This window comes from Odocoileus virginianus, chromosome 33 (assembly GCF_023699985.2).
Source record: "Odocoileus virginianus isolate 20LAN1187 ecotype Illinois chromosome 33, Ovbor_1.2, whole genome shotgun sequence".
Classification (NCBI taxonomy): domain Eukaryota; kingdom Metazoa; phylum Chordata; class Mammalia; order Artiodactyla; family Cervidae; genus Odocoileus; species Odocoileus virginianus.
The window spans coordinates 35746176-35760186 of NC_069706.1; the positions used below are offsets into that span (position 1 = coordinate 35746176).

At 53.3% G+C, this 14011-nt stretch overlaps 1 protein-coding gene across 5 annotated transcripts in view; it reads left to right on the forward strand.

The window, feature by feature from the left end:
- The window catches only part of SMURF1 (SMAD specific E3 ubiquitin protein ligase 1), an 89176-nt gene extending 75747 nt beyond the window's left edge, over nt 1–13429 (forward strand). For 3 of the 5 annotated variants that reach the window (XM_070460386.1, XM_070460388.1, XM_070460389.1), the window contains 7 exons: nt 3763–3877; nt 5077–5255; nt 6236–6373; nt 6991–7111; nt 7892–8093; nt 9230–9314; nt 10503–13429. In XM_070460386.1, coding sequence (XP_070316487.1) covers nt 3763–3877; nt 5077–5255; nt 6236–6373; nt 6991–7111; nt 7892–8093; nt 9230–9314; nt 10503–10602 — 940 coding nt within the window. In that variant the 3' untranslated portion in view covers nt 10603–13429. The remainder of the gene's footprint in view (nt 1–3762; nt 3878–5076; nt 5256–6235; nt 6374–6990; nt 7112–7891; nt 8094–9229; nt 9315–10502) is intronic. The other 2 variants (XM_070460387.1, XM_070460390.1) reach the window with 1 other exon arrangement.
- Nucleotides 13430–14011: the final 582 nt, after the last annotated feature.

Consider the following 14011-nt stretch of genomic DNA (forward strand, 5'->3'; position numbering starts at 1 on the left):
TAGAATTCCTAGAAGCGTGTGCTCACTAGCATCTCGCCATGACCCATTGAGACCCAGCTCTTGACCCAATCATCGCTTTACTTCTTACAAAGTTTGAAATAAACTTTTAACATTACTCCCTTCTCTATCTGGCTTGGGACAGTACACTCAGTGAACTTCCAGTTTAGGAACTTCTGAACCAGAAGTTAATGTGGGGGCAGCCTGGCTTTTGTCATAAGAGGACTTTCAGGGGTGGGAGGAAGGCATGTACATTGCCTTTGTGTCAAATGGTTTTGTAAAGTGAGGTTTGGGTCAAAATAATTCATGCAAATGATTTTAAAGGTAATATTTTTTCGTGATTATGTTATGTTTCCTGTCTTCCCTCTTTTCACCTTTGAGACAACAGTTCTTTTGCTCTTTTAACTATTCCCTTCAATAGAATGAATCATCTAGATCGTTAACTTGATCAAGTTCATTTATTACGTACTGATCCTGTGATGTATGTTTGTAGGCACATAGATTAGGTCATGGTTGTGGTGAGGATCAAATTTAATTCTTCCCGGTTTCGTAATGTCAGTATTTTTAGTTCTTCTGCCATTGTCTTTGTAACTGAACATGATGTGTTTTCGCCATTATTTTTTGTTGTCCACTAGAGAGACTGTCTCTTGGCCTTTCTTTTTCATAAGGAAAGGATATTAATGCTCCTGACTTTCCCTTCCTTCCACTTCTTACCTCTTATGTTCTATCATCTGTAGTATGACTTTTAAAGTGTCAAGGTCAAAGATTTACATTTTGTTCTGTAACCAAAATAAAGTCAGTGTCTTGTGCTTATGTGTTATTTGTAAGAGTTGAAAGTCAATACATTGTTTTATATTATTATGACAGTATAAATATTGTTCACTGAAGGATTAAGTGGTATTCTGTATTCTATCATTTATCCTTTTGAACAGATTTTAATTTTTCTAAGAATTTCTTTTCTTTTTCAAACCAGGTCTTGTCTTTGTTGCTGCATTACATATCCCCTTTTGCCAGTCCCCCCTCTCCCATCCTCTCGTGGAGACCCTGTCCACCCTGATGACCTCTGCACAGTTGTCTTCCTGGGACGTCACTGCTTTCTTGGGCCGGACCCATTGTTGTGTGGGTCCCATGGCTGCTGCTTCCTTGGCTTACTCCCTTATGCTACTGGAGTATATCCTCAAGTAGCTTTCTTAGAAAGGGTGTGTGGGGGCTTAATTTTTCCAAGATCTTAGGTCTGAAAATGTCTTATAATCTTCACTTTGATAGCTTGGTTTCTTATAGACTTCTAGAAAGAAAATCATTTTCAATCACAACTTTGACTTTGCTCTACTGTCTCCCTGCACCCAGGGTCACTGTCGGTGACAGTCTGGTTTGAGTCACTTCTGTGCTATGTGTCCCCATCCAGGAACATCCATCATCCATAGATGCTGTACCTTTTCCCTGCTTTCCTCCCCCACTCCTGTCCTCAAGGCCTCCTTGCCCAGATCCACCATCCTGCTCACTCCCCCCACCCACTCCTCACTTGCTTGCTCCTCTTTCGGCTTGCTGTACTCACTTACTGGCAGAACCCCAGTTCTGAAGCTCCCATCCCGTGTGAAGGAGTCCCCTCTCTGACAGGGTTACAAGTCAGGAAATCACCAGTGACTGCAAACCTCAACTCTGGTAGGTGCTGCAAGGGGCCTTGTTAACGTTCGGTCGTGTGTGACAGTGGTCCCGTCTTGGGGACCAGGGGACAGGAGAGCCTCACAGTTTAGAATACACAAGCAGATTCTCAGCCCTGCAGCAGTCAGCACCAGCAAAATTAGGTTCTGAGAAGCGATACAGGGGTCTTACTACGTCTCTGGGTGAAGTTGGGATCTTTTCCAGCCGCCAAAAGTAAGTAAGTAAATGGGGCCGGGAACAGAATCGCTCCTCCAGCATCTTCCAATCGCGTCCGCCTCTCTCCCCTTCTGCCCCTCCGTCTGGGATACAGGATGAGCCTGGACCTTCCTGACCACGTGCTCACACTGTGACTGCCTCTCCCCGGGAAGTGCTTTTTCTTTCCAGATTGTCCCAGGTTTCTTCCTTGATCTTCCCCATATTGATTCTAGGAAGCATCTTTCTTCTGGCAAATGTAACTTATGTTTGCCCTGAAAACACGAATCCCGTTCCCCACAAGACAAGGGCTTTAGGCTTTCCGTCCCTCTCTTCAGGGAGACTCCTCTGTTTCCTCATTCATATTTGTCCTAAATTCATATCAAACTACTTTCATTCTCTCTTCTCTGCCTTTTTCTTTCTAGTCTCAGGATGTCTCAAGAGTCAGTATCTTGAATGGTTTCACTTTACATTGTTTCATGCGTAGCTGGGGTTATGGTCCCTAGGCGAGCATGTGAACAGCTGGGTGAAGTTTGATTTGGAAGGAGTTCGCTTTCTCTAGTGTTTTCCATGGTTATCAAGCCTTCCAGGTGGAGGGGAGTCTTGGTGTAGCTGCTTTGATGAACATGGTGCTGCAGGGACTGAGAAGCCCTGCTCTTCTGCCGCTAGTCTGATCGCGAGTCTTCCCCGTGTCTGAACGGTCCGTTCCTGTCGTGGAGGGCTGAGATGTCAGTTACACATGCGTGTATGTCTGCTCCTCTCCCCTGCCTCTGGCTCTGAACCTTTTCCTTTCTGTCTCTCTCCTGACTCTGGGGATAGCTCTTCCTTGACCACTTCTAGAACTTTTCTCTTGCTCTATACCTCTGCTCAGTCGGAATGTTTGCTTGTATTTTAATCACTTCCTGTCTAGACAGTTGCAGGTCTTTGGCGTTTATGAAAATAATTCTTTGTAAATCCAAACTCTGAAACTTGGGGCTGAACAAAGCACCAGAGTTGGGAAATCCTGCCTTCATAATAAAGAGGCTTCCTAAGACTGGGCGTCTCATCTCTTGACAGTTCCTTCCTGTTGGAGTTCAATATGTCACTTTGTGTCGGTGTGATCATTTTGCGGGTATTTTTACAAGCTTCTCTGACAGATTATCTGCATTTGTGCTTATCCTTCCATATTTTCTCAACTCTATGTTTTCTATTTGAAAGAGTAAGAAATTTTAGAACTTGATAAGATGCGTCCATTTAAAGAAGTTTTGAGTAGAAAGACGACAAGGTTACACAAATGTTTGTATAAGACTGCATACCTGGGTTTACCAAACCTGATCACAACAGTTGAGTCACATTTTCTATTTAGAGTGCTTTTTTTGTTTGGTTTTAATTTGGGGCTTTTTAAAATTAAAATATTTATTTGGCTGTGTGGGTCTTGGTTTCTGCACATGGGATCTTTGACCTTTCATCGTGGCGTGTGAATTCTTAGTTTCGTCATGTGGGATATAGCTACCTGACCAGGGACTGAACCTGGGCCCCTGCATCAGGAGTGTGAATTCTTAGCCACTGGACCACCAGGGATGTCCCACTGTCACATGAGATTTTATCTCTACAAAGTAGCAGAGAACACCTTCGTTGGGGCGCAGGCAGGCTGACAGACACTGTGCCTCTAAGCTGGTGATGATTCCCAGCAACCATAGATAGTTCTCACCTTCGGAGTTGCTAAAGTTTTAGCCAGAAAATCTGTTTCTGGTACCACTAGAAGCAATTGTTTCCTTCTTGAAGCTTATTTGCCCAGTCTGTACAAATCACCTTCTCTCAGAGCCAGGCAGCCTTACCGGTTTGGCTTCCTAGGGCATAGTCTATCAGTCCTGTGGTTAAGATCTAAAACTAGGGGGTTTTCACATGTCTTCTTATTGCTGTTCTTTCTAGGGAGTGGCTTTATTTACTGTGCCATGAAATGTTGAATCCATACTATGGACTCTTCCAGTATTCCACGGACAACATTTACATGTTGCAAATCAACCCAGATTCTTCAATCAACCCTGTAAGTATTAATGAATAAGGAGTTCAGAAATTTAGTTGGAGAATTTAAGTGGCTTTCCAGTTTCAACCTCAATTCTTGGTTTATTCATTGTTCAGTTCAGTTGCTCAGTCGTGTCTGACTCTCTGTGACCCCGTGAATCACAGCACGCCATTCATTGTAGACCTCCTCAGTCTGTGGCAAATGAAACAGGGAAAGGTAGAGTCACAGTTGGATTAGGATGAATGGTTTCCACCCCTTACCTTCCGTGGCTGGGATCACCGAGTATGTTGTTTCGAGGACAAGAGTGAAACCGAGCTGCTCGTGGACTTGACTGCCGTTGGAGGGGGCTCTGCTCGATGACTGTATTTGTTGACGGTGTCATTCTGAGAAGTGGGGTACGAGGTCCATCCTCCTCCCGGCCAGAACTGGAATATTCCCTTACGTAACTGGCCTTTTTGGCCAGCGTGCTGATACTCTTAGTTGCTCATCAGAGCAATGAGGAAACAGGAGCAGAATGTGGCCGGGGTGGCCCGCGGCGAGCGGAGCGCGGGGCCGCGTCCCGTGGTCCCCAGCGTGCACACGGCTCTGAGGGGCAGAGTGCGACTCTCGCCAGTGTGGACACTCTCTAATGTAATTCCAGCCTAAGAGGAGAAACGGGGGTTCCCTGGTTACAAACCACAACAGCGCTGGTTTGGGGCTGTGTCCCCCCCTCCGTCCCTTCTCTGGATTTTGTTCTCTTCTGCTTTCCTGTGGGATGGGGGAGGGATGGCAGAGGAAGAAGGGGGCTGCCTTTCGCCTTTGTTGGCTTGTGGTGTGCTGGGAGGAGAGGCCGGCGGCCTCCTGGGTATGCCAGCTGACTCCTGCCAGCACCAGGCGCTGCGCTGCGAAGGGGCAGCTTGCGGTTGACTCTCTGCCATCATCATGTTGAAATTCTCCATTTTTTGAAAAGGGGGTTCTGCATTTTCATTTTGCACTGAGCCCCGCAAATTCAATAGCAGTTTTGAGGTGTTTGAACCAAGGGCACACGAAGTGTCCTTCAGATGACCTCTCCAGAGTCGTGCTCTCCTGTGACCTTTGGTTGGCGGGTCCTGAGCGCAGCCTGTGAGTCGCTGACTCGGGCTCCTGCCTGTGGGACAGGGCTCCGGAGCAGCCTGGAGAAACGCCGCCCGGCCCCCGCCGGCCGCGGGCTGACGCCCGGTGTTCTCTGCTGCCCCCTGCAGGACCACTTGTCTTACTTCCATTTTGTGGGTCGGATCATGGGCCTGGCTGTGTTCCACGGACACTACATCAACGGGGGTTTCACGGTTCCTTTCTACAAGCAGCTACTGGGGAAACCCATCCAGCTTTCTGATTTGGAATCGGTGGACCCTGAACTCCATAAGAGCTTAGTGTGGATTCTGTAAGTACCGACCCGGGGAGCTGAAGATTCACCTGTCGCCGGTCCTAGGGTGCACCAGGTCCGCGTGTGTGGGTGTGAAGCTGGAGGATACAAACAAACCACCGAAACATGAAAGTCGAGCTGACGAAGATATTTAATTGACTTACTATCGCATATACTGTCTGAGCAGCTTCTCTTCATGGACTAGTTTCTTTTGTTTCCTTGAATTATTAGGTTACGATTGTGGCTGTGGATCCCCAGGCCTGGTGGTTTGTTTTTTAACACTCTGAGGTGTCTCCTGATCTCTAGAGGGACCAAGTGAAGTGAACTGAAAGTCGGTCAGTCGTATCCGACTCTTTGCGACCCCATGGACTGTACAGTCCATGGAGTTCTCCAGGCCAGAATACTGCAGTGGGTAGCCTTTTCCTTCTCTAGGGGATCTTCCCAACCCAGGGATCGAACCTGGGTCTCCCGCATGGCAGGCGGATTCCTCACCAGCTGAGGCACCAGGAAAGCCCCTAGAGGGACCAGAAGGCCTGATACCCGGTCGCCTTTGTTACAGGATTGTCCTAAAACTCTTAAAAGCAACAGGCACAGCAAAGGCACAAAAAGCTGCACAATCACTGTGGGGGCCCTCCTGAATGGGCGGATTTCACAGGAGTGGGAGGTCCAGCCCTCAACTGTGTCCTGCATTCTGTCCGCCTCCTCCCATGTGTCCCAGCTGGGTTTCCAGAAACATGGCGGACAAAGGAGCCAGTTCTAACTTTCAAGGGCTCCCGAAGCCCTTGGAAAGGCTGCCTGGAGGAAGGGCAGTGACATCTTCTGCCCCTTGACTCCGCTTCCCCATCATGCTTCCCTCCCGTCTGCTCAGAGACCCAGGTGCCGTGTCTCCTGAGGCCCCAGCAGTGTCGCTCCCATCACCCTCCTCTTGAGGGGGGAGCCGGGCCTCTGCCCGCAGGACTGCGGCCGCCCTGACCTCTGCCTCTGTGCTCCCTCCCCAGGGAGAACGACATCACCCCCGTGCTCGACCACACGTTTTGTGTAGAGCACAATGCTTTCGGGCGGATTCTTCAGCACGAGCTGAAACCCAACGGCAGGAATGTCCCCGTCACGGAGGAGAACAAGAAGGAATATGTCCGGTAGGTAGGGCTCGGGGGCACCCTGGGACGGTGGGCAGCGGGCACGTTGAGATGGTCGAGGCTCCGCTGCTGCGTGAGCCTCCCGTCCCTGCCTGCACTTGGATCAGAGTCACAGCAGAGACTTCCAGAAAGCAGTGGCGTCAGCAGTGGGAGCTCTGAGTGGAGGGCTGACCTGTTAAAGGGAGATTCGTGACCCCAGGAGGCGGAGGAGGAGCCTGGAAGCTTCCTGCGCTCCGTCTCAGGGCATCTTCCCTCCGGTCTGTCCTCCCCCCTCTGCAGGCAAATAGCTGACCAGCGACTCCATGGGGTATTCAGACACAGGTGGGGCTGTCATTCTCAGGGTCCTATATTTTATTTTCAAACACTTTTTTTTCAATTATGGCATCCCTAACAGGTCAGGTCAGATCCGACCGATTCAAGCAGAGAATCAGGGCATCTAAGGGAGGGGCTGACTTCCTTTCCTCCGAGTCTTAGGCTGGTCGCCAACCACCAGGGGGCGTTCCTCCCCGTCAGCGGGGCCGGGCGGGCAGGGCCTAGCTGATGTCAGACCGACTCACCGAGGAAAGATTTTCATGAACGGAGTACAAATGCTTCCAACGTGTGACTTTTCCTCTCAGGTTGTATGTAAACTGGAGGTTCATGAGGGGAATCGAGGCCCAATTCCTGGCTCTTCAGAAGGGGTTTAACGAGCTCATCCCTCAACACTTACTGAAGCCTTTTGACCAGAAGGAGCTGGAGGTGGGCCATGCGGGGCTGCGGTGCGAGGGGCTGTTGTGTGTGGGGTGGTCTCTGCCTCTTGGCCTGGCTGCAGAAGCAAAGACGGGGTGGGGGGACAGGGGCGTCGGGGAGCCCTGAGCAGGGATGAGGAGGCCCGGTGTCCATGTGGTGGCTGGGAGTCCGGTTCATCCATCAGTCCGGGTGTTCCGTGGCTCCCCCTGACTTAGAGACCTCCAGCGTAGAGCTCCCCAGTGCCGCCTCCCGAGGGGTCACCTTACACGGAGGATGTGACCATAGCCAGCTGCTCCCATCCTAGCCAGCTGCTCGACTTTGATTCCGGCTGTTATCAGGCCCAGGATGGAGCGTTACTGTCCTTTCTCATCCATCTTCCACTCACATCTTGTCCAACCCTGGCACCATGTAGCTCGGGCCTTTCAAAGTGCCCCCAACCTTCTGCCCTGGTGTGGTGCCAGAGTGCACGTGCCCCCCCGGGGCGGGGGAGTCACACTTTACACCCCACGTGTCCTCAAGAGGTCCTGGGAGGCGGCCCCGTGCAGCAGTCCTGGCTCCTCAGTGCATGCCCATGCACACGCACGCGTTCAGTTGTGGGGAAACGTCACGTCCGCAGCCGCCCTGCGCCCTGGAAGCGCAGACACAGACGGGGGCCTCGGGCTGGCTGTGTGTGTTGGGGGGGTGTCCCCTTGTCTGAACATCGCCCGGGTGACTGGGGCGTGGTTGGTTGGTCTCTCCGCGGCTTGTTGCGTTGCGTGTCCAGAAGTGACCCGCTTTCACGCCCTGCAGCTGATCATTGGCGGCCTGGACAAGATCGACCTGGACGACTGGAAGTCAAACACGCGGCTGAAGCACTGTGGGGCCGACAGCAACGTGGTCCGGTGGTTCTGGCAGGCGGTGGAGACCTTCGACGAGGAGCGGCGGGCCCGGCTGCTGCAGTTTGTGACGGGCTCCACGCGGGTCCCCCTCCAGGGCTTCAAGGCGCTGCAAGGTGACTGCAGTGGCGGCCGGGCAGGGGCCGGGGGTGTCTCCTGGCATCGGGTCTTTCGCTTGGCCCAAGACCTCTTCTGTCCCCACTGCCGCCCCCAGGGTGAAAGAAACACCTGTGAGCAGTAGGAGCCTGTGTCAGCCGCACGCGTCCTCCACACCGCCTGCTCAGGGTGTCTCAGCCCATGGGCCTGCAGCAGCGGATGCTGGCCGGCCAGCCTGGTGCCCCCGTGGGGCTGGACCAGGAACAATCCCCCCAGAAAGGCCAGGGGAGCCGGGGGAGGGGGTGGGCTCCCCTCGCCCAACAGAATGGATGGCTTGGGGGGAGGAAAGCAGCTTTAAAAACGCGCTTAGGTTAATTCTGAGTCTCCCGAGCGCGCTGTGTGGGCCAGGCTCTCAGTCCCCTCGTCCGCGGGGGCCCGCCTGGTTGGCTGCCTGGTCCAGTGAGGAGCCGCCCTTCCTGCTCACCCGGGGGCCGGCTGAGCTCAGGAGGGGCCGCAGGGCTTGTGGTCGGGGCCTCTGTCCGGGGAGGGCCTCTCCCCGGCTCTGATGGTAAATCTGGGGGTTTTGTCACTTGATAACCCTGAGAGCTCGCAGAAGTGAGGTTGAGAATATTAGTACCTTAAAACTTAGTAAATGGACTTCACGTGTTCCTAGTGAGAGCAGGCAGGTTTCATGGGAACGTTCCCTGTAGCCTCGTCCTTAGCCTGAGGCCCCCCAGTCCTGGGGCTTTGGTCCTGGCGTTCGTGTCCTTATTCCCACCGGCCTCTGCACATGGGGTTTCCGGATTCCAAAACCTGCTTTTCTTGTGATGCTGCCATCCGCTGCCAACAGGGGGTCTGCCTGCTAGACATTCCTGGGTTTTTTGAAAACAAATTCCTGGTGACTGAAGGATTCTGCTTTCAGAAACCCGCCCAGGGGTAGGCTCATGGTCGGCTGTGCGAGGAGCTCGGGCTTTGCTCTTCCTGCACCCGTGACTTTTCTAGAACGTCTGATGGTAGTTACTCCGTGGCCACCGTGTGCAAATCCCGAGACCGGCAGAGCTCCCCGGGCCGCGTGACCCTGCCCCCGCTGGCAGGACTGGCGGCCCGGGCCGGGCCCCGCCTCTGACGCGCGTTAACTAGACTCTTACCTTGTAAGGCTCTACAGGCGCCGCAGGGCCCCGGCTCTTCACCATCCACCTGATCGACGCCAACACGGACAACCTGCCCAAGGCCCACACCTGGTAAGGACCGCGCCAGGGTCAGCACGCGGCTGTCAGGCGCAGTGGCCTCGGAGCTGCTCCGCTGGCTCCTGCTGCACGTGTGTGTGTGTGTGCACATGTATGCACGTGTGTCCCACGTGGCCGTGTGTGTGCCCACGCAGGCGCTGTCAGGAGGGAGCAATGCAGGTTTAGGTTTGGAGTCACTGGTCTCTGGTTTCAGCACTGTGACAGACGTGCTGAAAAAGGTTTCCTCCCTCAGTCTTCACTTAAACAATACCCGCAGTGGGCTTATTTCCTTTGTGGTTTAAAATCCAGTCACTCACTCACCCTGGTGGACCATGCATGGAGTGTCCCTCCAGCTGACCAGAACCCGTTCCAGACGCTGCAGGGCCCCATGGTGACGTGGGGGGAGGTTCCTGACTGGGGGTCCCACGCTGGCCACGACATCCGAGGGGGTGGGTCTCCACATCTGTGAGCCAGAGGACAGGGCCCCAGCACACGTGAGGATCCAGGGTCTGTGTCCAGCAGGCTTGGTCCTCTGATGGATGTGAAGAATGTCCTTGGGGTCAAGGACCTCTGAAAAGACTCCATACCCGGTAGCCTGACTCCTCCTCAGAAACTGTCCTTACTGGCTTAGCCCCTAGCAATTCAATAGGCCTCTGTGTGTCCTCTCGGTCAGAATTCTGTAGTTTTTGATTCAGTGTGAGGTAGTAGCTTCTTAGGACTTTTGGACACAGCTTTGGGAATGAACATCCCTGAGGGAATGCTGGGCCGTTCATCTAATCCCATCAGGAATCTGACGTTTTGTTGGTTTTGAGAGGCAATCTGTTCCTGTCGGAAATACTCTGGACTGCCCCACTGTGGTCTTAGATCAAGTCCCAGAGGATTTTAAGCATGGGCAGTGAACTGATAGTGGTGTTTTGACCACGATGCTCTGCAAATGTGTTCCTGGTCTGAGAAATAACTTCTCCCCAAAACAAGAAACCAAACAAGGTGACAGCTTTGTCCTAATCTGGCCAGTAGGTACTCACCTGGTTTCATTTTGGTTTGAAAGATCTTAAGATTTTGCTGTGTGTTGATGGATTGAAAATCTTTACCCAAGAAGCCCCAAGTGTACAAACAAGTGTTCACCCGCCCTCGCCCCTCTCCCGGGAGCAGGCCCTGGGCCAGGCAGGCTCGGCGGCGTGTCTCACCTCTGTCCTTTTCCAGCTTTAACCGGATCGACATCCCTCCCTACGAGTCGTACGAGAAGCTCTATGAGAAGCTGCTGACGGCGGTGGAGGAGACCTGTGGGTTTGCCGTGGAGTGAGGTGCACCCCGAGGAGCAGACAGAGCTCACGGCCACCAGACCCCGAGCGGCAGCTCTCTGGATGCCTCCGCGAAGCCGGCTGCGGCCCTGGAATCCTAGGAACCTGAGGGAAAGGCTGGTCTCCCTGCTTTTGGCTGGGGGAGCGAGGGGGCGGGCAGACTGCGGCTGGTGGCTCCTCCCACATTCTCCTCCCCCTCCTGGCAGGACCACCCCCATCCACCCCATCCAATAAACGCAGCCGGGTCAGCACCGCTTCGGTCGCACGGGATCGTCTGCTCCAGCCGCGGCACCTCAGTGCCGGTAGGCTCCACAGGAGTCTCAACCCCCAGGCAGGGAGCCGCGCGGGGCACACCCCACAGCAGGGCCTGCTGCTGTCTCAAAGCCCACCTAAGGCCCCTTTTCGAGTTCAGCAGTTCTGATTCCACACCCCACCATCCCAGCGGCCTGCTCTGGGTGGCAGTTTAAGTTCTAACTGAACAGGAACCGTAAAATAGATCCTTACTGGAGTTCTGCCACTGCAGGAAGCTGGCGTCAAGACTGTGCTTCTGTTTTGGAAGGGGACGCGAGTCGGGGCGGCTTGCGTTGGGGGCCTGGCTGTTTTTTTTCAGGGTTTCCTGGCTGAAAACTTTGTTCTGCAGAGAAAAATGATCTTTCCTTTTCAGAGTCCCTTTAGCCACATTGTCTATCCAGTTCAAAATATTTTTCCAGCAAAACCACCACACAACAGAGCTTATAAAAGACCAAAACCAGCCCTGCCCCGCCCCCACAGCTGCACCTGGAAGGTGTCACCTGGATCCTAACGAACCATTTTGTGGAAAGTGCTTGAGAACTAAACTAACAGGCCAGAATTCTGTCTTCGTAGCTGCTGGCTTGGTGCGAGCTAGCTTGAAAAGGAGAGAGAATGTCTAACCCCTATGACCTACGTTCACCCCAAGTTCCTGTTTTACATAAAGCGGGTCGTGGATGGAGACCCAAAGGCAGACGGGCCCCCAGACCCGTTGGCCCACATCCCCGTCTGATGACAACACTCACCAAACGCCGCGGCTCGACTCGCCCCCCAGGCGATGAGCAAGGCCAGAGAGGGCCCTGACCCTAAATTTCTAACACCGTTCCCCAATTTGCACAAAAGTTCAAATATTTTAAAATGGTTCGATTTCATAGCTAGACTTTAGTGGAAAAACAGCAGTGGCAACAAAGTCTCCCGTGTGGACTTGCGTTGTTTTTGTTTGGGGGCTGAGTGCAGGGTACCTCGCTGGCAGGACGTGTCCTTGCCGAACTTCTGTTGTGGATGTTCCCGAGGTCCGTGCTGGGATCCATCTGGCTGTGGGTCTGGAGGGCGCTTTCTGGCCGCCTGACTTGTTCCTTTTCGTTCCCAATGCCTGTGGACAGCACTGACCCTCTGCATCTTGCTGTGGTTCTCTTGACCCAGAAGCAGTCAGTGGCCTGGGGTTGGGGGGGGGGGGTGCACAGAGAGAAAGCCGTGCTGTCGGCGACTCGCTGGGGTTCTAAAATAGGAAGGATGCCAGTGGCTGTAAAAGGAAAAGCGCCCCCTCAGAATGTCCGGGCTGTGGGCTGAGCTGTGCCCGAGTTACCGACGCTTTCTGGGTGTGCTGGGAGCTGGCTCCTCGGGGGCGTCCTCTGGGGCGTGAGGGTACAGACAGACACACCCCGCCCTGTGACCTGGACCTAAACCTAGAGGAGGGGACCGAGGGGGGAAGACATACCTGGTTTTCCTGGGGTGTCGGCCAGAGCCTGCCGTAATTAGGGAGGAAACGAGGGTCTCATGGCTGAGAAGACCTGGAAGCAGGAATGAGGCGTTTGCCTTCTTTGCAGTGACCTTCCTACTGATGGGGAGGGGGGGTGGGCTGCTTCCCATGTCACATGTCACTTCAGCAGGAGCAGAGGGGCCCCACCGGGCTCCTCTACAGGCTGCTGGCGACCGTGAGCCTCACCTCCCCAGGGCCTGGCTCTGCTTCCTGCTGGCACGTGGACCCCTCGGCCCCCACAGCTGGTGTCAGGGAGCCTGGCAGAACCTTCCAGAGCTCCAGGTCACTCGAGCTAAGCAGGCCTGTCGGTGGCACTGCCCCCCGAACCTTAGTGTCCACGGCGAGTGGGCCTTTCGACCCCCCACCCCCACCAAAGAATCGTATCTAGCCCTGGGTGGTCCCGGGTGAGCACCCCCCACCCCTGCCCTTCCTGGGAGCCGCAGATGCCCCCGCCCCCCGCCTCTGCCCAGAAGCTTCAGGGCCCGACCCCCAGGCTTGCCTCACCAGCGGTCATCAGCCGACCCTCAGGGATGTAGCAAACCACCGCCCCTCGGTGCTTTAGGGAGACCGGAGGGGCTGCGGGGCGGCCGCCAGCCATCTGCCGGCTCCTCCCAGGAGAAGCACCTGGGAACGAGGCCCGGGGATCGGTCAGCACAGGGTCCGAGCCCAGGGCGGGCGGTCCTCCAGGCTGAGCTTTCCGAGAAGACGCCCCCGGCTGCGGCCAGGTGTTGCCGAATGGCAGCCTTCCCAACACACAGTATGGATTTTAAAAATTTGTTTATTTTTGTCTCTCAACCACTTTATAATGTATTTTTATTTATTTTGTTTTTAAGTACTGCTGCTATCCTTGTTATCCTTCCCATGGTTTTTATTGCTGATTTATTTTGTGAAAGTTGTACACTAATGTTGTTTTATGTCAAAATCAAAAGTATTTAAAGAATACTAGTTCTATTTAATGTGGTTATAGAACCAGCTGGAAACACAATACAGTGATTGTACAGCAGGCTGGACCCCGGTGGTCAGGTTCATTTTGTTACATATGCAATAAACTCACAACTTTACATTTTTGGTGTCTGTTATTTGGTGTGCAAGGGAGATTCCAGCTTTTTTTTTTTTTCCAAGACAGGCAGTCAGTGGCAAGGGCCTTCTAAAGGAAAGGGGCAAACTTCCCATCATTACAGCAGGAGGAGGAACTGATGGCAGCAAATTTGGAAAACAGTATGGAGGTTTCTCAAAAAACTAAAAATAGAGCTACCATGCTAAGTGCTGTGCTGTGCTAAGTCGCTTCAGTCGTGTCCGCCTCTGTGTGACCCCATGGACGGCAGCCCACCAGGCCCCTCTGTCCACGGGATTCTCTAGGCAAGAATGCTGGAGTGGGCTGCCATTTCCTCCTCCAAGAGCTACCATATGACCCAGCAATTCCACTCCTGGGTTTATATCTGAAAGAAAGCAGAAACACTAATTCGAAAAGATACACAGAGCGCAATGTTCACAGCAGCATTATTTACAATAGCCAAGACATGGAAGCAACCGAAGTGTCCATCAACAGATGCATGGATAAAGAAGGTGTGGTGTGTATATATATATATATATATGTATGTGTGCATGCATATATACATACATGTGTATACACACACACACAC